This window comes from Phyllobates terribilis, unplaced genomic scaffold (assembly GCF_046119375.1).
Source record: "Phyllobates terribilis strain yellow unplaced genomic scaffold, ASM4611937v1 Scaffold_30__1_contigs__length_15301838, whole genome shotgun sequence".
NCBI lineage: Eukaryota > Metazoa > Chordata > Amphibia > Anura > Dendrobatidae > Phyllobates > Phyllobates terribilis.
This window is the reverse complement of record NW_027362790.1, coordinates 2980500-3003423: the sequence shown is the minus strand read 5'-3', so window position 1 is coordinate 3003423 and position 22924 is coordinate 2980500. Positions and strand designations below refer to the sequence as shown.

Below are 22924 nucleotides of genomic sequence, written 5' to 3'. Positions count from 1 at the left end.
TCTAGGAACCCATACACCTCCTTTAAACGCTAAATATTGTAAGTTGTTTATTTTTCCGGTCATATTACCTTGCCACCAGGGAAATCCCACCCACCCCACAACTGGGATGGCAACAGTGGTGTTCCATAATCTAGAATTAACGGTTTGGTTATTTGCTAATTTGTCTGAGCAATTAGTCCATGTAAACACTTCCTCAGGGGTCATGGGTACGGCCAGGAAGGGTATGCTCGTGGCTGATATTGGAGAATGCGTACAAATCCAACAGTCTGCTATTTTCTGTCCGCCATCGAGCAGCCCGTTTACCAATGTCTCATGATGTTTTATAAATTTATTATCTGCAGGTTTTGGGGAACTTAGTTTATCCCACAGGTCTCCCTGATCTATCGTTATAGCTAACACAAGTACAATCACCACTATTTCTTTTTGCAATGGCTTGCATGTACCCATGCTGATTTTCCTTCCAATTTTACTGCAGTTGGAGTTGTCAATAACACCTGATATGGACCCTCAAATCTGGGTTCTAGCGTTCTTCTGTTATGTCTTTTTACGTAAACTTCGTCTCCTGGTTGCAGCTTGTGCGTTCCCTCAATGGAATCAGGATCTGGAATGGAAGAGAACACTAAAGAGTGTATTTTAGACACATGCTTACATAAATTTTGTACATAAGCAGTTAAGCTTTCAGTTTCTAACATTAAAGTCTGTGGGAAATACAATCCTGTATTGGCAACTCTACCAAACAATATTTCATGGGGGGTGAGTTTGCTCTTTCCCTGGGGGGTGTTTCTGACTGAATACAATGCTATTGGGAGACACTCAGTCCATGGTTTCTGTGTTTCTGCCATGGCTTTCTGTATTTTTAACTTAAGTGTTCCATTCATTCTCTCAACCTTACCAGAACTCTGTGGGTGGTAAGGGGTGTGTAGTTCACTTTTTATACACAACATTTTCATTACATTCTGAAAGATCTCTCCAGTAAAATGTGTACCTCTATCTGACTCGATCACTTCTGGGATACCATAACGGGGTACCAGTTCATGTGCTATTTTTACTGCAGTGACTTTAGCCGTGGCTGTATGAACTGGATAAGCCTCTGGCCACCCCGAAAACATGTCCACACATACCAGTACATACTCATAGTGTCCATGCTTAGGCATCTGGATGTAATCGATCTGAAGTCTCTGGAACGGATATAGTGGTCTTACATGGTGCTTCTGGGGGGTCTTAACAGTCTGTCCTGGATTGTGGGCTAAACAGATTTCACAAGAACCACATTTTGCTCGAGCTACCTGGCCGAACCCTGGGGCTAACCACTTCTGTCTGACCCTCTGTATCATACCGTTTGCAGACACATGTGTAGGTCCGTGGGCTTCACTGACCACAACAGGGTACCACGCTCGGGGGAGACAAAGCTCATCTCCTTTTCTCCATAGTCCTTCTTTTTCTTCTGCCCCCTGTTTCTGCCACTCTTCTTTTTCTTCTCTACTCACCTGCTGGTGGGCTTCTTTGAGCCGTGTAATTAAGTCAAATTCTGATACTGCACTAATAGTGTGGTCAGTTGTCAGAGGTTTTACTGCAGCTCGCTTAGCAGCCTTGTCGGCTCGGTCATTACCCCTAGCTATCTCGGTGTCGAGTCTTACATGTGCAGGTACTTTTATTACTGCTACTTGTTTGGTTGAGGCAGCTGATTCTAGGATTTGTCTAATCATTTGTCCATGTTTTACTGGTTGACCTGAAGCTGTCATGTAACCTCTAGCTCTCCATATACATCCAAAATCATGTACAATACCATATGCATATCTAGAATCAGTAAAAATATTAGCGGTTTTTTCTTTTGCTAACTGTAATGCTCGTATTAGAGCTAATAGTTCAGCTTCCTGGGCTGAACAGCTGGCCTGCATTGGCTCAGCTTCAATAACATCATGATCTGATACAATGGCATAACCTGTGTGAAAGTTACCAGTTTCATCTGCATACCTACTACCATCTATATACATATGTAGGTCTGGATTGTCAAGAGGGGTGTCCTGTACATTAGGTAGCCCTTGTGTTTCTTGTTCTATACACTGTAAGCAATCATGTATTATATTGTCTTGTTCGTGGTATTGTAAAAAATTTTCATCTTCGTCTTCCTGACCTCCTTCCACTCCCCCCTTTGTCTCTAGTGGTAACAGAGTGGCTAAATTTAGAGACAATATGCGGCGAAAAGTGAGGTTTGGTGGCATTAGTAAGGAGCATTGTAATCTAAGATGTCTAGCCATTGAAATGTGTTTTGGCAATACCTGATTCAGTATGCCATGTACATCATGTGTAGTTTGTACTATTAAGGCATGGTCTAGTACTATTTCTGAGGCTTTTTCTACCAAAAGAGAGACAGCTGCTACTACTCTGACACATGATGGTGCAGCTTTGGTAACATTATCTAATTGAGCAGAATAGTATGCGACAGGTCTTTGTTTATTTTCATGTTTCTGTGTTAGTACTCCTGTAGCATGATTAGACATTTCCGCAGCCATTAATTGGAATGGTTTGGCGTAGTCTGGGATTCCCAAGGCCGGGGCTGACATGAGACCTTTCTTGAGGTCTTGAAAGGCTATGAGCGCTGATTCAGTTAACTGAAAAGGCTCGATTTTTAAACAATCATATAGAGGTTGCATAAGCTGACTAGCATGTTTAACCCATTGTCTGCAGTGTGATACTATTCCCAAAAATGCTCTTAATGTTTTGTAGTTCTTGGGAGGAACAAGATCTCTAATGATTTTTAGTCTGTCGGCGGTGAGGTGCCGAATACCTTGTGAAATGCAGTGTCCTAGAAATACTACCGTAGTCATACAAAGTTGTACTTTTTTCTTGTTAACTTTACAGCCCATGTCTGCTAGAAATATTAACAATCTTATTGTGTTGCTGTTTGCGGACTCTTGAGCAGGGGCACATAATAATAGGTCATCAACATATTGAAGAATTACAACCTCATCCGTAGGTTTGAAATTTTGAAGAACTGATCTCATAGCTTCTGAGTACAAGGTAGGTGAATGTATCATACCCTGTGGTAATCTTGTCCATGCTAATTGTCTATTCTTAAATGTAAATGCAAACAGTTTGTAACAGTCTGGGTGTAATGGTACTGAAAAAAATGCATTTGATAAGTCTATGACAGAAAATACTCGTGCTGTTGCTGGGATCTGTGATAGCAACGTGTGTGGATTTGGCACAACAGGAGTAATAGGTTCCAAAATTTTATTTATCTCTCTTAAATCATGTACCATCCGGTACCTAGCAGCTGACCCCTCAGTAGATTTCTTTTTTACGGGGTACAACGGTGTATTGGCTGGTGACTTTACTTCTATCAGTACTCCAGTTTTTAGATAATCTTTTATCTGTTCTCCTATGGCGTGTTCTTGTTGGGCACTAATAGGATACTGTCTCAATTGGGGTAGTGTCACACCTGGAACAGGAGTGACTTTTACTGGAGCTATTGGCATTAGTCCTACATCGGTGTCATGTTGTGCCCATAATTTTTCTGGTACCTCAGAAAGATCTAATATAATTTGGGTAGGGGCAGGGTCTTTCTCATCCTCTAAGGCTTGGACTTTTACAATGTTTTCTAGAGACTCTTGGTCATCAGGCACCAAAATTTGGACTCTACCATCCTCCAAAAATTGGATATTCATTTCTGTCTGCTTTAATAGGTCTGTACCTAGAAGACAAGTAGGTGCCCCTTTGACAAAAAGAAATTTAGATAAAAATATTTTAGATCCTATCTTTGTTTCAAGGGGAATACTATATGGGAGTGGCCTGATTCCTCCATCATACCCTTCGGTATAGGTTACATCATCTGATAAACAATCAGCATTTGGTAAGGCGTCTTCATTGAGGACGGAGGAAGTTGCTCCGGTATCTATTAGAAAAGGGCATTGTTTTCCTGCTACTTTTACCTGAATTATTGGGCGCCTTCCAGTCAAAGTGGTTTGCATCACGTCTAGTCACTCGCTTGCTGCAGGAGCAGAAGCCTGTACTGTCTTTTCTTGTGATTCTCTTGGGACATAGGTACCATCTTCTATATCCCTGGCTTTTTTCCTGCATTCTCTAATCCAATGTCCTCCCATAGTTTCCTGTTAAACCTGTCATGCCTTGCTACCTGAAAAGTTTTGCAAACTTTCCCTAAATTCTTAGTTGCTTCTACACCACACCTTTCTTTCACGATTGTATAGACATCTTGTTCATCATTTGTGGTCTTAGTCTGTTTGTTGCCCATTTTTCCTGACTATTCCTACCTTAGGAGGCTTTTTGGGTTAGATAAAATATATTCTATATTTTACCTTTCCTCGTTACCTATTCTGTCCTAAGGAGCCAGTATCTGAAACGGTTTCTCTGGACCGTTTTGTCTGAAGTGTAGAGTAATTCTAACACATATATATATGGCAACAAGGGCAAGACCAACAATACATAAAATGAACCATACAGTCTCCATTATATATCGTGTCCCTGGAGTATTATCATTACTTCCATGGGCTCATTCTGTCAATCTCTTATCCGTCAAAAAGGAGGACAAAGGTTCGGGAGTTAAGCGTGAGCGAAGGTTTCCCCGAAAGGACACAACCTTATGACTCAGTTAGGCAATCTCCGTAATACTTATGTCATCTACCTTAGTGCGGCTTATGAGGCTATTCCCGACATCCACATCTCTTTCATACCATCCGTTTCATAACCTTCTCTGACCTCTCCTTCGGCAGATCCTACAGTATATACATGAATGACCCGAGCTATAGGTATCCTTCTCTACTAGTTCCTCAATCCCAACACAAGATATGCATGAAATTTACGGACTATCGCAGAGCAGATGTAAGAGAACTAACAGTGTCTCTTACCTGGCCAGGTTTGTCATCTGCTGTTCCGATGTCCCAATCTCAGCGGTTACTCGTGCCGGTTGATGAACTTGAAGGAATACGCAGACCTCGGGTCCCTGTTCGGGCGCCAGGAATTGTTAGGATCATTCAGCCATGGAGGGTCCTTGTTGGAGTCGGGGTATCCCCGTAACAAGAAATACACAGACACGTAGTGTATAATCAAGTACTGGGAAGCCCCTGAGCGCGCCTGCCTCTATAGGTGCTGTCCCTTTATTTATACTAATAATCATAGTTTTTTTGTCACACATGCGCAGTAAAATGCCTTTGTTTCACAAGCAGTGAAGTGATGATTCATAACAGTGGAATGTTGATAAGAAAGTTTCATAAGCAGAAAAGTGATAATTCATAGCAGTAGAAGGTTGCTGAGACAGCTAAAAACAAGTTACAATCTAATTTCTGGGCGTCAGTCCAAATGTCCAGATAAGGGAAGAATAACTTCATCTGTGTCTTACATCGTAGTCTTGGGTGAAGTATAACTCCTATCATCCTCTCAGTGATATGTGGCTGTGGGTGTCTGATGATGATGCTGCTGCTAATGAAGCACTATCCTGGATGGATAACTCTGAAACTGTAGAACAGGATGATGGTGATCTTGGAGGTGGATAGTTTCCAGAATCCATGAATTCCCCTAAACAAAAAAAGTCAATGCTGTTATTTTATTGTTTATACAATTTCTGCTTATTGTACACAACACATCACTGCCCCTGCCCCAAAAGGAATATTTGTTTTTCTTCATAACTGTACCAAATGACAGTAACATGCAGTAATAATAAGAAATATAATTTTTCTCACACATGACAGTTCAGTCTTTAGAAATAGGATTCAATAAAAATGTTTACCAACAGATCCTGCCTGTTCAGAAGTGTTTCTTTGGTCATCTTCATCACCGCACTTCTCATGATGTTGTCTCATTCGCGCCACCAGGCTTTGCATCTCTTTGTTGCATCGTTTGCATTTTGCACGCATGCCTGCCTTACCGATAGGCGAAGGAGCTTCATTAAAATATTCCCAAACTGGGTCTCTTTTACGGCCTGCTGCCATTATAAGGAAAGAATGTAATAAACCTCAGATCGTACACACAAACAGATCCAGACTTGTCTGTCTGTGGCTATGCTGCAGTATTGTGCTCAAAGTTTCACTTTCATTTTCTTGTCTGCTTGCCCTTCCTCCTCCTCACACTTAGATTCACATTCTTCTTGTATTGTGCAGATCTATTCCACTCCAAACAATCAGAAACATATTGTCTAACTTCTTGGACTTGGCACTGAAGGGGTTGATTCTGTATTCATAGGTTTGTAGAACAATAGGATTAAGGTCTTTTTCTCAACTCTGTTCATGTTGTAACATTTTTGCCGTGAAGAAGAGGCTGGGACCTCCGCGGAGTCAAATTCAGTTTTGAGAACTGCGTAAGTAAAGCGAGCGTCTGTGATAATATAGGCGAGAAACTGCCCACTAATCCTACAGAAACCTCTGGAAGAGCATGGCATTGTGAATGTTACACATATACAGCCTTTATTCTTCTGAGTTAAACAACTCAGCTTTATCTCATGATGGAAGAACCTTTGGATGGTAAAATATTTTCCTCAAAAAGCAGTTTATTGAAAAAAATCCGATTTAAATAAAAAAAATCCGATTTTTTTGATTTTTTAAAAAAAAACATTGATTTTTATCCACCCTGCCCACAGACGTAAAAATACTGGCCAAGGTGTTGGCTCTGAGGTTGAGTAAAGTTATTTTTACAATAAGCCATGCTGATCAATCTGGGTTCATGCTGACGAGGTCTACTGCTGTTAACATTTGTAGGATCACTTGAATCTTTAGATGCCACCTGAAAATTCCGGAGACAGTGTCATCGGTTCCATGTATGCCACTAAGGCATTTAATAGCATAGAGTGGGAGTTCCTCTGGTAGTGTTGGAAATGTTCAGATCGGGACCTAAATGTATCTCTTGGATTAAATTACTATACCGGTAACTCAAGGCAAAGTTGAGAATCAATGGTTTTCTCATAAAGTCTTACACTGTGGGCACGCAGAAGAGGTGTCCCTTGTCTCCCCTGCTCATTGTGATGGCCATAGAGCCTCTGGCAGCAGCTAATGAAGAGCATCCAGACAATGTTGATTTTCATTGTTAAGATGTGGAGTTAATGGTTGCCCTTTAAGTCGATGACCCATTGTTATTTTTAGCACATGCTTCCTCTACGTTATTAGCGGCAATATCCGTATTTGAAGGATTTGGATATTTGTCTGATTTGACCATCGCCTGGTCTAAATCTGTTCTACTTCCCAGAGAGAAAATGTGTTGCTCCTTGATAGCTCCACATTGTGCCACAGGTGGTTTCAGAGGTCCAATATTTCAGACTAAAAATAACGACCAGTGTCATGGATTACGAGACATCAATTATTACAAATTATAAAACAGAAGATGGAGGTTTGGTCCAGGTTCCCTCTGTCAGTAGTGGGATGCATAAATCTTATTAAACTAGTATAGGTGCCCCAGTTGTTATATATACTACACAATTCTCCAGTGTAGATTCCACTATGCTATTTACCCAAAAATAACTCTAAGACAATTTATATGGAATAAGCATCAACTTAGAATCTCTGATGTGGGGAGGTTTGGCAGTGCTGAATCTTTGGATATATTTTTTGGCAACACAGTTGCAGCATATCCGTGGTTGAAAGGAGTAGCTCAGCACTAAATACTCAAACAACATGTAAGCCTAGCTAGTCTTAATGAAGCTTTGGAGGCCTATAAATGTAAAATAACGCCATATCAAATGATCACCCTTACCTTGATCCATAGGGTTTAGTAGAAAGTTGAGGAACTTTTTGGGTATGTGGAGGATCTCGAAACTGAGGAGTGGAGAAAGACTGCAGTGGAAGAATGGTTTACATGGTAATGAAGTTGTTAGCACAACATTGGATAGAGGAGAAGGGTCCCGACTATACAACAATTATTTCTAAGATAAAATGGTTCATAATTCTGGAGAAGGCAGTGTATACTAAATGAGGTGAGGTGTCATTGCAAAATTCAAGTGTGATATTGATATATTGAGAATGGCTTCCATAGAGATAATCGGGTTCCGTTTAGGTTTCTTGTAGCTTACTATCAGGGAGAGGTAAAACGTTAATAGAACAAGTTAATCCCCCAATTCTGGCATGAAAGGCAGTGCTTAATATCTAAAAAAATATATAATGTCAAAATAGTAGAGATGAGCAGATCGCTTTGCACAACCCTTGTCCACAGTCCAAGTCCATGATCTCTAGCCATGGACAGGAGCAGTGTGAATTTCCTGAGCTTCCAGGTTCCCCAGCACAGAGTTTGACTAACTGGTCTAGCACCATTTGCAAAGCTGATGATGCGCCAGGCCGGCAAAGAATAAGCTGAGCCTAAGATTCCAGAGGGTAAAGAAATTCTGGCAGATCCTGTCATCGGCCGGAGATCACTGACCTGATCCATGGACCAGGGTTGAGCGAAGCGATCTGATCATTTCTGCTAAACAGATAAATTTTCCAAATAACAAAATATATCCCAAGGACAAGAAATTACATTTTAGGGTTAGGGCTAACGATTCAAGGTTGTTACTGTAGAGGTTTAGGAAAACAATTATTCTATTTTTTACAAGGTGGAATATAGGGTTTGTATAAATCTTTGAACTTCAGTAAATGGAATGATCAATTAGAAGCCGCATTTTGTATTTACTGGTTTAAACTTTATTTTATGGTAAAAATAGTTGGATTCTCACAAACATTTACGTGACAAAAAAAAGTAAAACTAAAAGATACTGTACAAAAAGGCAAATATTTTTCATAGGGGTTATCCCCTTTTGGAGAATCTTCATCTCCAACTGCAGTTTGTTATAAAATAACCAGCCACTCATTACTCATCGTCCTAGGGTCCAGCGCTAAATCTTTGCCCTGCTCCTGGCGTCTGGTATTGGCTGCGGCACTGACTCCACGTCGACAGTGCGGCGGCCAATCAGAGAACTCAGCAACGCTGAATGGGGTGGTTCAGTTTACATGGGCAGAGTTGCTGAGCTCACTGATTGGTTGCCACACTTTTGCCATGAAGTCAACGCCACATCCAATACTGGACAGCGGGAACAGCGCCAGAAGCTCAGCGTTGGACCCGGAGAAAGTGAGTGAACAGTGGTTGATTATTTTCTAACAAATGGCAGCACGGGATGAGGATTTTCTATAAGGAGACAACCCCTTAAGTTCTTGACCAATGTTTAGTGTTATAACTAGCTTTTCCTATCTCATCAGTGATTTACTTTGAATGTCTATTATAATATTAGTACATAAAACAAATGCTATATCATTGAGTGAATCCATTTGTTTTTAAGCAGATCTTATTTGTGTGTAAAACATTTCAAACATTCAGGAATTGGAAATGTTTTTATTGTGAAAGATTTCGCATGTGGAATTAGCGCTGGCTTCGATGAAAACACTCTTCGAATACGGTGCGTGAAAATTTTTTCTGATATATATTTGAGTTTTTAATCGTTAAGACTTGATTTCTTGGTAAGATATTTCTGACATTATGGGCATGAAAATGGCTTCTCCCCTATGTGAGTTCTTTGATGTCTAACAACTTCTAACTTCTTACTAAAACATTTCCCACATTCGGAACATGAATATGGCATTGATCTTGTATGAACATTTTGATGGTTAACAAGAGATGATTTATCGGTAAAAAATGCTCCACACTCTGAACATGAAAATGGCTTCACCCCTGTGTGAACCCACTGATGTGTAACAAGATACGATTTCCGGTTAAAACATTTCCCACATTCTGAACATGAATATGGCATTGATCCTGTATGAATATTTTGATGGTTAACAAGAGATGATTTATCGGTAAAAAATGCCCCACACTCTGAACATGAAAATGGCTTCACCCCTGTGTGAACCCACTGATGTCTAACAAGATGTGTTTTATTATTATAAAGTTTCCCACATTCTGAACATGAGAATGGCTTCTCCCCTGTGTGAGTTCTCTGGTGTGTAACAAGAGCTGATTTCCGGTTAAAACATTTCCCACATTCTGAACATGAAAAAGGCTTCTCCCCAGTGTGAGTTCTCTGGTGTCTAACAAAATCTGATTTCTGGTTGAAACATTGTCCACACTCTGAACATGAAAATGGCTTCTCCCCTGTGTGAACCCACTGATGTCTCGCAAGACTTGACTTATCAATATAGCATTTATCACATTCTGAACATGAATACGGCTTCTCCCCTGTGTGAATTCTCTCGTGGGTAACAAGACCCCATTTCTGTTTAAAGCATTTTCCACATTGTGAGCATGAAAATGGCTTTGCATCTGTGTGGCTTCTCTGATGTCTAAAAAGAAAAGATCTTTCGCTAAAACATTTCCCACAATCTTTACAAGAAAATGGCTTCTCCCCTGTGTGACTTCTCTTATGTTGAATAAATTTTGATTTCCAGTCAAAATATTTTCCACATTCCAAACATGTATATGGCTTCTCTCCACTATTAGCACTTTGGTTCACGGTATCTTTTCTGTTTCCTTTATTTTCCTTAACATTCGGTAATGAATCAGAAGACAGGTCCTGTTCGAAAGGATCTGATGATAGACTGTTGCCGGGAAGGGCGACATATGGAATTATGACATGTTCTTCATATGTATCGTATGGGATACCACGATTATCTGCTTTACAATCTAAAGATATCTGATGTCCCTCAGAGATCCCGGGACAGTCATCTGCAAAGAATAAAACTGATTATCTTATTTTTTAATAATAAAATGTCTACTGATAATTTATAACATTAATATGTCAAAATTTTCAGCCAAAGTACAAGGCATGCAGCAAAATTGGCTTTTTAACTAAAACAGTGATGCAAAGCCAATCACAATCTAACATTGGGCTTTAAAACAAAAACCAGAAGATAGCAAACACTAGGCCTCATGCTACTTTCTTGCAGTTTATTTTTAATGAACCAAAACCATTTTCATAGGTTCATATATCAGTGTTGCCCGTCGTCAGTCTTTTCTAGCTAAATGCTCAGTGGAGAATTGTAAAAGGAATGTAAAAAGTTAGGAGTGGATAAAATCCGGAATTAGTCTTAGTGGTTATGATGTTTCCAGGAGTCCACATGACAGCACCATAGGAGGAGTAATCCCATATCCTCTGTAGGCGCAGGATGCACAAGAGGTTAAAAGCCCTCCCACCTCCAACCTCCTCATTGATTTTCCAAGAACCACATTGGCTGGGTACAACACAATTTTATTCTAGACTACTTAGACATATGTTAGAATCACATACAGTAGCAATATACGGAGGGAAATAAGGGTGCTGTCATGTGGACTCCTGGAAACATCATTACCGGCAAAACTAATTCTGTTTTTTTATCCAGTACATCCTCATGACAGCACCATAGGAGTATACCCAAGAACTCATAGCTTAGGGTGGGATAAATGCCTGAAGCACCTTCCTACCAAACACAGATCTCTGCTGTGAGAGAATATCTAGTTTGTAGTGTTTGCAAAATGTAGTATGTCCTGACCATGTGGCTACGGTACAAATCTGTTCAATGGTAGCCCCTGCTCTAGTTGCCCAAGAGTTGGAAACTGCTCTGGTAAATGAGCTTTGATAATTTCAGGGGGAGACTGTCCTTCTGAAAGGTATGCTAGATTAATCATGGATCTAACTAAGGATGGTTTTGAAGCCTTCCTGCCTATATTTTTCCCCCCACACTGTAAGAAAAGATTAGAGTCTAATCTCCAGTTCCGAGTGGCTTTCAAATAGGCCAACACTGCTCTGCGGACATCAAGATGGTGAAACTCTTCCTCTCTCGGATTTCTAGGGTTTTCGCAGAATGATGGAAGAACCACTTCTTAGTTTAAAGACACCACCTTCGGGTAGAAGCTTGGATCCAGTTTGAGAATGATTCAATCATCCCAAATATGCATACATGGCTCGACAACAGAGAGAGCCTGGATCTCACGCAACCGTTTAGAAGTGGTAATTGCCACCAAGAAGACTGTTTAGAGAGTCAAGTTCTTTATTTCTAATTCATGAACTGGGCCGAAGGAAGGTTTGCAAAGGACTCTCAAGACAGATCCCACGGAGGGGAAGAAATTCTCTGGGCAGGCCTAAGTCTCTGGATTGCCTTGGAAAATCTGATTATCAAGGGATGCAAGGACAATGATATGTCGAAGAAAGCACTTAGTGCCGCAATCTGCACCTTCAAGGTACTTGGTCTAAGACCTGTTTCAAATCCCGCCTGCAAGAAATCAAGGATCGCAGGGATATCTGGTTGAGAGGTGTCTACCGTCCTGTGGAACTGACAAAAGGTCCTCCAGACTTTTTTATATATGGTTTGGGTTACAGGTTTTCTACTAGCCTGCATAGTCTTGATCACTCTGGCGGATAAGCCTTTGGTTTTCAGTATCTCCCCTTCAGAAGCCAGGCTAAAGGCTGGAGTTGTTGAAGATTCCGATAAAACAGTGGACGTTTTATGATGTTTGTCTGTCACTTCCAGGATGGATTTCTGTAGAGGCCTGGAATGGAATTGGCTCCATCTGACGCAGGTGATGCACGACGTCATGATTCCCAAAATACTCATTGCCTATCGAATCAATGTTTTTTTCTCCCTTGCAAAAGAACGAATCCTTTGGGGGATTGAGAGCATCTTGTCTTCCGGGAGATAAGACGTTCACGTTCGGGAGTCGAGATAGACTCCCAAGAAGATGTGTGAAGTACTGTCACGCTGTCTCTGTATACTGGAGGTAGGGGGCCTAAGCTGACCCTAAGCTGGGGCCCTGACTAGTCCCTCAACCTGGAGGTACTGTTAAAGATACAGAGGTCCAGGCCGCCAGCGTAACCCCTACCTCCTGAGGATCCCTGCACCTAAGTAATCTAGTCCTGAGAAGGACCCCGATCACAACAAAAGGGGACAAGTAATAATATGCCCACACACAGTACTTAGACGAACGAGACAGTACAAGGGAAAAACCAAAACCACCTTGCATACAACAACTACACAACTACAACAGAGGGAACACCAACGGGAAAGGAGATAAATGATAAAGCGAGGAAGGGAAAAAACACTCCAAATACACTTATCTCAGAAACTCCAAACACCACGATCCGCTCTGTTAGTCTGAATGAAATGCTTTCACCGACACTTCCCAAACAGACCAGCAGGCATTTGAAGGAGTCTCACTACAGCAGTATTGATTGCAGCTGGGCGAGGCTGGACCTCGTCTAGCACAGAGAGAGAGAGAATTAACTCCCTCACTGCCGAAAAACACAAAGCACCAACAAGTCAGCTGCGAGAAGTCAGGCTGTGTACTCGTGACGATCTTCGTGGCGACACACCCGTGACAGTACCCCCCCTTCTACGAGGGGCCTCCGGACCCTCAGGGCCAGGTTTATCCGGGTGAGTCGTGTGGAAGGCCCGAACTAATCGGTCTGCGTTAATATCCGACGCAGGAACCCACATCCTCTCCTCAGGACCATACCCTTTCCAATGAACCAGGTACTGAAGGGACCGGCGATTAAAGCGTGAATCGATGACCCTCGATACCTGGAACTCCAAGTTACCATTGACCACCACTGGAGGGGGAGGTAAAGGTGACGGTACCACCGGCGCCACATACCTCTTAAGCAACGATCTGTGGAACACGTTGTGAATTTTAAACGTAGGGGGGAGGTCAAGACGGAATGCCACCGGATTAATAATAGAACTGATTCTGTACGGCCCGATGAACCTGGGACCCAGTTTCCAGGAGGGAACCTTAAGTTTAATATTCCTGGTAGACAACCATACCCGATCGTTCACACTTAGGTCCGGACCAGACACTCTCCTCCTATCAGCCATACGTTTGTATCGGTTCCCCATAGTATTCAGATTCTTCAGCACCCCTCTCCATACTGAAGCGAGTGATGAGGAAAATCGTTCCTCCTCAGGAACCCCCGAAGAGCCCCCCCTACTGAAAGTACAAAACTGGGGGTGAAAACCATATGCCCCAAAAAACGGGGACTTACCAGTGGACTCGCTCCGCCTATTATTAAGAGCAAACTCTGCCAGAGGTAAGAAAGAAGCCCAGTCCTCCTGGTTCTCTGACACAAAACACCGGAGATATGTCTCCAAGCTCTGGTTCATACGTTCCGTCTGACCATTGGTCTGAGGATGAAAAGCCGATGAGAATGACAAATGCATCCCCCGCCGTGCACAAAACGCCTTCCAGAACTTGGACACAAACTGAGATCCCCGATCAGACACCACCTCGGAGGGTACCCCGTGAAGCCTCACAATCTCCCCAATGAACACCTGCGCAAGAGTTTTAGCATTAGGGAGAGCCGGAAGAGCGATAAAATGTGCCATCTTGCTGAACCTGTCCACTACAACGAGTATGACCGTTTTACCCGAAGACGGAGGGAGGTCCGTAATAAAGTCCATAGACAGATGAGTCCAAGGACGCTCCGGGATCTTCAAAGGTAAGAGGGCCCCAGACGGACGGGTATGTGAGGTCTTAGAGCGCGCACAAACCCCACAGGACGCGACAAAAGTTACCACCTCCTTATGTAAGTTAGGCCACCAAAACCGACGCGAGAGGAGATCCACAGTTGCTTTACTCCCCGGGTGTCCTGCAAAAACTGAGTTATGGTGTGCCTCGATCACCTTTTGTCGCAACTGATCTGGAACAAACAGTCTCCCCGGAGGTCCAACAGGGGCGTCCCCCTGAGCCTCCAATACCTCCTCCTCCAGCTCAGAGCATACTGCCGAAACCACCACCCCCTCCTGAAGGATAGGAATCGGGTCGTCCGTATTCCCGGCCCCAGGGAAACTACGAGATAAGGCATCCGCCTTTACATTTTTTGACCCAGGACGATATGTAACGACAAAATTAAACCTGGTAAAAAACAATGACCACCTAGCTTGTCTGGGATTCAGACGTTTCGCGGACTCCAGATATAGCAGGTTCTTGTGATCGGTGATGACGGTGACCGGATGGACTGCCCCCTCCAAAAAATGGCACCACTCCTCAAAAGCTAACTTAATGGCCAAGAGTTCCCTATTGCCGACATCGTAATTCCTCTCAGCGGACGACAATTTTTTAGAGAAAAAGGCGCACGGATGCCACTTACCAGGGGACGAACCCTGTGACAATACTGCTCCCACCCCTACCTCGGAAGCGTCTACCTCTACAATGAATGGCTGTGACGCATCAGGTTGAATGAGTATGGGTGCCGAGGCAAAACATTTTTTCAAGGAGGAGAATGCTTGACAAGCCTTGTCAGACCACCTAGAAAAATCCGTCCCCTTTTTAGTCATGTCTGTGAGAGGCTTAACCATGGACGAGAAATTACGAATGAACTTCCGGTAATAATTAGCAAACCCCAGGAAACGTTGTAGTGCCTTAAGATTCTCTGGCCGATCCCACTCAAGAACTGCCCGCACTTTCCCAGGGTCCATACGAAAACCGGACGCTGAAACCAGGAAGCCTAAAAACTGGAGTTCCTGTACGGCGAACACACACTTTTCCCATTTGGCATACAGTTTATTATCCCGCAAGATCTGTAACACCTGCCTAACGTGCTCCTGATGAGACACCAGATCCGGCGAGTAAATTAAAATATCATCCAGATATATGACAACAAACTATCCCACCAGGCGGCGAAAAATGTCATTAACAAAGTGTTGGAACACAGCCGGGGCATTAGTCAGACCGAATGGCATGACAAGGTTCTCATAATGCCCCTCCGGAGTGTTAAACGCCGTCTTCCACTCATCCCCCTCCTTCATCCTAATCAGATTGTACGCCCCCCTGAGATCCAACTTAGAGAACCATTTGGCGCCCACGATCTGATTAAAGAGATCGGGAATAAGTGGGAGCGGATACGGATCTCGGACCGTAATCCGATTAAGTTCACGGAAATCCAGGCAAGGGCGTAGGCCTCCATCTTTCTTCTTAACAAAGAAGAACCCCGCAGCCACCGGTGAAGATGAAGGTCTAATATGCCCCTTAGCCAGACTTTCTGAAATATAATCCTTCATGGCCTGCCTCTCAGGACCAGAAAGGTTATACAACCTAGCTTTAGGTAACTTGGCCTCAGGGAGCAGTTTTACAGAACAGTCATACTCGCGATGAGGAGGTAGTTTCTGACACCCTTTCTCCGAGAATACATCCTCAAAGTCCGCCAGAAATGGAGGTAAGACCCAAGGAGTAACCGCACCGATGACCGTGTTCATGCAGTTTTTATTACAGAATTTACTCCATTGGCTTATCTCTCTGGTTTGCCAATTAATAACCGGGTTATGCTTAGCTAACCAAGGAAGGCCCAACACTATAGGAGTGGGAAGACCCTCCAACACGTAGCAAGACAACAGTTCTTTATGTATCGCCCCCACTTGAAGTTTTACGTCATGCACAGCTTGCAAAAAACTTCCCTGACCGAGAGGCCTGGCATCGATCGAGAATATGGGGATGGGTTTAGCCAACTCACTCAATCGCATACCTTGAACCCGGGCAAACCGAGCATCAACCAGATTAGCCCCGGCCCCACTATCCAGAAGAACAGATATCCTCTCAGTTCTCGTACCCACCACCACCTCCGCCGGTACGAGAAACTGAGACGAACCTAGGGACGAAATACCTACTCCCAGATTGCCGTCCACCACACAACCTGGGATCAACAGTTTTCCGACGACTCTTCACTCTGCAAGGGACGGGATGGACACCCCCCAATAAAATGTCCCTTTCTCCCGCAGAAGAAACACCTTCCTGTCTTATGGCGCACCACCGGTTCCCTCCCCCGAAATGATGTCCCTCCTAATTGCATAGGCTCCTCTGGACTGACCAGGGGAACCACCATATGAGGGGACCTTGTAGGAGGTGGAGTCATCACAGGGGGTAGAGTTATCCCGCACCTCTCCCGAAGCCGTCTGTCAACGCGAATAGCAAGGGCCATAGCGGCTTCCAGTGACGCGGGAGAGTCATACTGTGCCAACACATCCTGTAATTTGTCGGATAAACCATGACAAAACTGGCTCCTAAGAGCCGGGTCATTCCACTGGGTGTCCGTGGCCCACCTACGGAACTCCGAACAGAATTCCTCCGCCGGACCATCTCCCTGCTGGATCCTACGTAACTTAGACTCAGCAAGGGAGATCCGATCTGGGTCATCATATACGAGTCCCAGAGCAGCGAAAAACCTATCCACTGACTGGAGAGCCGGGGAGCCCGGGGGAAGAGAGAACGCCCAAGATTGTGGGTCCCCTTGTAGGAGCGAGATGACAATTCCCACCCTTTGTTCTTCACTCCCCGATGACCGAGGCCGCAGCCGAAAGTACAACTTGCATGCCTCCCGGAAAACAAAAAACTTGTCCCGCCCCCGAGTGAACCTGTCAGGGAGAGCTACTTTAGGTTCTGGTCCGGCTTGCTCCTGAGGATGCAAAACCTTGGACCTAACGTCCGCCAGCTCCATGGACAAACTCTGCAACTGCCGAGCTAGACCGGCTACTGGATCCATGGTAGCTGGAGAAAAACTAAGTGGGTCGGTGAAAATGTCACGCTGTCTCTGTATACTGGAGGTAGGGGGCCTAAGCTGACCCTAAGCTGGGGCCCTGACTAGTCCCTCAACCTGGAGGTACTGTTAAAGATACAGAGGTCCAGGCCGCCAGCGTAACCCCTACCTCCTGAGGATCCCTGCACCTAAGTAATCTAGTCCTGAGAAGGACCCCGATCACAACAAAAGGGGACAAGTAATAATATGCCCACACACAGTACTTAGACGAACGAGACAGTACAAGGGAAAAACCAAAACCACCTTGCATACAACAACTACACAACTACAACAGAGGGAACACCAACGGGAAAGGAGATAAATGATAAAGCGAGGAAGGGAAAAAACACTCCAAATACACTTATCTCAGAAACTCCAAACACCACGATCCGCTCTGTTAGTCTGAATGAAATGCTTTCACCGACACTTCCCAAACAGACCAGCAGGCATTTGAAGGAGTCTCACTACAGCAGTATTGATTGCAGCTGGGCGAGGCTGGACCTCGTCTAGCACAGAAAGAGAGAGAATTAACTCCCTCACTGCCGAAAAACACAAAGCACCAACAAGTCAGCTGCGAGAAGTCAGGCTGTGTACTCGTGACGATCTTCGTGGCGACACACCCGTGACAAGTACCTGGGACAAGATTGGATTTTTCTTTGTTCACAATCAAACCCAGGCTGGTTAAAGTCTGTAGGACAAATTCCAGATGTTGAATCATATCTAGAGGGGATCCTGCCACCATCAGGAAGTCGTCCAAGTATGGAATGATGGTAATATCCCTGAGTCGGATATAGGCTACCACCTCTGCCATGATCTTCGTAAAGATTCTGGGAGCAGATGACAGGCTGAAGGGAAGACATCGGAACTGGTAGTGTAGAATCTGACTGCATGATGATAGCGCAAACCTCAGATATTGCTGACTTGAGGAATGTATCGGCAGGTGGTAATATGCATCCCTGAGGTCCAGGGTGCAAATTACCGCATCTGTGTCTAACAGAGGAATGGCTGATCTCACAGATTCTATGCGGAATTTTTTTGTAGTGGACCCATCGGTTTAGGGGTTTCAGATTGATAACTGTACGGAACTCCCCTGATGTTTTGTTTTTTTTTACTGAAAACAGAGGAGTATTGGCCCCGATGTTGGTCGTGTTCTGGAACTGGAACAATAACCTTCTGTTGTAGAAGTTTATCTACGTCTGCACGTAGACGGGAAAGTTAGGTAGGGGAACCCCTTGTTAGGTGGAATCTTTGAGGGAGATTTTGAGAAAACTCTATCCTGTAACCCTGCGCTATAGTTGATAATATCCAGGGATTTTGAGTTACCTGATGCCAACTGTTTTTGAAAAACCCTACCCACTCCCCTATTCTGACATAGTCATTGTCGTTTTGAATGGGAGATAGTACTGGGCTGGTATTTTTTATCTTTGTTCCCCTTATTAAAACTTCAGCTCATGGATCCCCCTTTTTTCTGAGTGTTATGTTTACGGCAGGGGAAAGGTTTGCGAAAGGGCTGCTCCTTCTCTGTCTCCTCAGGAAAGCCCTTCTTTTTATCGGACGCTTTTTCTAGTATGTCATCTAACACTGGTCCGAATACTTTGAGCCCTGAAAACGGAATGGAGCACAGCTTGTTCTTAGAAGCTGTATCCCCAGACCATGCCTTTAACCAAATAGCTCTTCTGGCTGATTTGGAAAGCTCATTATTCCTGGCAGCAAATCTGACTGATTCTGCCAAAGCATCGGCCATAAAATTCGTTGCCATTTTTATAGGGGCAATGATTGACTGAGAGATTCCCTCAGGGTGCCATCCCATAGGTGACCCTCTAGCTCACCTAGCCAGACTTTCATGGATCTGGCAATAGATGTAGCAGCGACATTAGACTTAATAACTGCCAACGAGGCTTCCCAGGCTTTTTTCAAAAGTCCATCCACCTTTCGATCCATAGGATCTTTAAGTCCTGATGAATCCTCAAAGGGGATAGAGGTTTTCTTGATCACCTTGGCTACTGGGACGTTGATCTTAGGAATAGTGTCCCAAACATTGGTGTTATCTGGATCAAAGGAGAGTCGGATGCAGAAGTCTCGTGGAATAGAGTCTCTTCTGCGCATCCTCCCATTCCTCCAGGATCATGTCTTTCACATGAGTATTAACAGGGAAAACCATGGATCTATGGGTTCTAAGTCCACCAAACATTTCATTTTGAATGTTTCTGCTCTTCTCCGCCCCTTTACCTGGATCGTGTTTCGGACGGCTCGTAGAAGAATCTCCATACCATCTGAGTGGAACATGTACTTTTTACGTTCCCCGCCCTGAGGTGGACTAATGGTCTCACCGTTGTCAGAGTCGCCAGATGGGTTGATTTCACCTTCAGAAGATGGTGCTGTATCTTCTCTAGATCTTTTGGGTCCCCGGACATCCAGGACCCCTGAACCTGGGGACTGCAGAGACGTAATAGAAGCCTGAACTTCTTCTTTGATCATACTACGCATCTCGTTTAATAAAGCTCTATGCTCCTCCTTTAGCATGGAGGCTCTACATTCAGCACACAGACACTTTGCATATGAGTCGGGAAGTCTGATGTTACAATCCAGGCACCTCCTGGTTTTCACTGTGGCCTTTTTCCCTTTTCAGAAGGAGGTGGTAACTGCACAGAGACATCATCACTGTGGGGCGATCCAGGGAGGGTATCAGGGTGTGACACATCAGCCATTGTAGCGTACTGCTAGGAGTGCCAAAGCTGTAAACCTGCCTTTGATTCTCCCCAGCTTCCCTTTTTATACCTTACCTGGTCGTCCTGTCATGTTCTCCTGCTCCACTAGCGTCCACAGTCGATCCACGCTTGAATATTCCGTGCGGCCGCCGACTGGAAGTCGTCATCCCTGAACTTCCGGTTTCGACGCCGGGCGGTCCCCGAAGCCGGGAGAAGCTGGGCCCGCCCTGAGCAGGACGACGAGAGCCCCAGCGATGGGGAAGCGGCACCCGGAGGCTCCAGCATACCGGTGGGCTGAGGGACTCCCGACAGGGAGTGTCGGCCCAGGACCCACTTGACGGCGGGAAGGAGAGAGCCGCGGCCCTCCCAATCCCCCAGGGCCCTGTAAGTATCAGTGTTCTTCTGCACTAGTGCTCCCTGCACCAGCGCTCCTCCTGTACTCCCTGTCCTGTGTAGGAACAGGAAAAACACTGAGGAGGTTGGGGGTGGGAGGGCTTTTAACCTCTTGTGCTTCCTGTCCCTACAGAGGATATGAGATTACTCCTCCTATGGTGCCGTCATGGGGACGTACTGGAAAAGGGGAATTTTTTATAGGTTTCCTTCCTTTATAATAGACTCCTGGCAATTTAATTTAAAAAATAATGGATAATTTGCAACATTCGGTGAGAACTGAATATTTCCTTTCATAATGGAGCTATTGAATAAACTGAACTACTGTGCTAAGCACCTTCTGTGCGCAGAGAGGTCACAATTGTCCTGCATTTGTTTGCTGGATAACACAAAGAGATCAGGCAAACGCTAATTATAATCAGTCTAAATGAGCTTGGTGGACTCATTCTAAAAGTAGTGGTCCATACTCTGAGGTTTCCAGTAATTTCTCCTCATACAGCAAAAGGGATAAGGGCTATGAAGGCCCTGACCCAAGGCTCTTGTCCAATGCCTGAAATTAATGCACACAAAGGGTTTGAAGACTATTGTGTGATCACGGATACAATCAATACCTACAGGAGACTACACAACATTGTAATCAATAAAATAATAGTTTATTCATTATATTATTAAAATCCGAACAAGGAAATATAGGCAATAGGTGGAAAAATCAAGGCAGGGGACAAATATTCAATATACCATAGTGCTGCTAGCAGTCAAAATATATCAAGTAAGGTAAAATCCATGTTGAAGAGCGATATTGAAACAGACCCAAGAATATAAATTGCCTCCAAAAAAAAAAAAGTATGACTGCTAGTCAAGAAATGTAATGTGTACCTAGGAATCCTAGTATAAGCAAAATATATAAAATACCAGTGGCTGGCTATAAGTATAGTCTGTAACGGGTCCGGGAGGCGGAACCTCTGAGCTATTATACAAGGGGGCGGCCCTTGTAAGGGAGCGGGTGGCAGTCTCTGGGTGAACGGACAGGGAGTTACGGCAAGTGATCAGGGCAGTCTCTGGGTAAGGGGTAGGTACGACCTGTGATGGCAGAGCCTCCGGGTAGGCTAGCAGGCAGATGGTAGATGTGTGCTCCCAGGTGAGCAAGCGAGAGTCTCTGGAATAGCAGGTGGTCACGGCACGTGACGGCGGAACCTCCGGGCTGGCAGGCAGGTAGGTAACGGAGAAGCGCTCCCAGGTGAGCGGGCAAGAGTCTCTGGAATAGCTGGTGGTCACCGCACGTGACAACGGGACCTCCGGGCTGGCAAGTAGGCAGGTAACGGAGATGCGCTCCCAGGTGAGCGGGCAAGAGTCTCTGAGATAGCTGGTGGTCACAGCACGTGACAACGGAGCCTCCGGGCTGGCAAGCAGGCAGATAACGGAGAAGCGCTCCCAGGTGAGCGGGCAAGCTGGTCCATAGACAGACTGACCGGAGTAGTAAGGCAGACCGTCGGACCTCAGGCAAGCAGGCAGGTAGCTGATATGCGCTCCCAGGTGAGCGGGCAGGCTGGTCCTTTAGACAGACTGACAGGAGTAGTAAGGCAGACCGTCGGACCTCAGACTGGCAGACAGGTAACAAGAATTCAGGCAGGAATCAGGCAGGTAACTAGCAGGAAACTGGCAGGAAACTGGCAGGTAACTGGCAGGTAACTGGCAGGTAACTGGCAACGGGACCTGAGGGCTGAAGCACAGGTGAGACACAGGTGCAAACAACATTGCTCGGGCACCTCCATTTTGGAGGAGGTGCCTTATATATGATGAAGTCCTCCGGCCATTGGCCGGGGACTCCTTAGGACGGCGCGCGTGGCCCCTTTAAGAGGAGGGGAGCGCGCGCGCCCTAAGCACAGGGGCCGGGAAGGAGCGCGCGCTGAGAGCAGAGCGGGAGGAGGACGCCGGGAAGGAGCGCGCGCTGACAGCAGAGCGGGGAGAGGACGCCGGGCACGGAGCAGAGCGGTGAGGGGAGCAGCGTCCCTGCCTAGCAGAGGGCAGGGACGCCAGCGCTACATAGTCTATGATAAATAATGGATAGTTGGTACAGCTCTTAAATAGAAAGCAATATGCTATACTGCAAATGTGATTAACCCCTTAATAACATTTGACGTACTAATACGCGTCTGTGCCCTGGGACTTAAGAGCCAGACCCGTATTAGTACGTCATGGCGATCGCGCGCGCACACAGGCTGTGCGGGCGCGATCGCCGCCGGGTGTCAGCTGATTGTCACAGCTGACACCCGGTACTATGTGCAGGGAGCGGTCCTGCACCGCTCCCAGCACATTAACCCCCGCTATGCTGCGATCGAAGTCGATCGAAATCGATCGCGGCATTGCGGGGGCAAGGGGAGGTGAT

At 45.0% G+C, this 22924-nt stretch overlaps 1 protein-coding gene across 3 annotated transcripts in view; it reads right to left on the bottom strand.

Moving 5' to 3' along the window:
* Positions 1-8884: 8884 nt before the first annotated feature.
* The window catches only part of LOC141178753 (uncharacterized), a 36118-nt gene continuing 22078 nt past the window's right edge, over positions 8885-22924 (bottom strand). For all 3 annotated transcript variants that reach the window (XM_073660600.1, XM_073660599.1, XM_073660601.1), the window contains exon 7: positions 8885-10629. In XM_073660600.1, coding sequence (XP_073516701.1) covers positions 9446-10629 — 1184 coding nt within the window. In that variant the 3' untranslated portion in view covers positions 8885-9445. The remainder of the gene's footprint in view (positions 10630-22924) is intronic.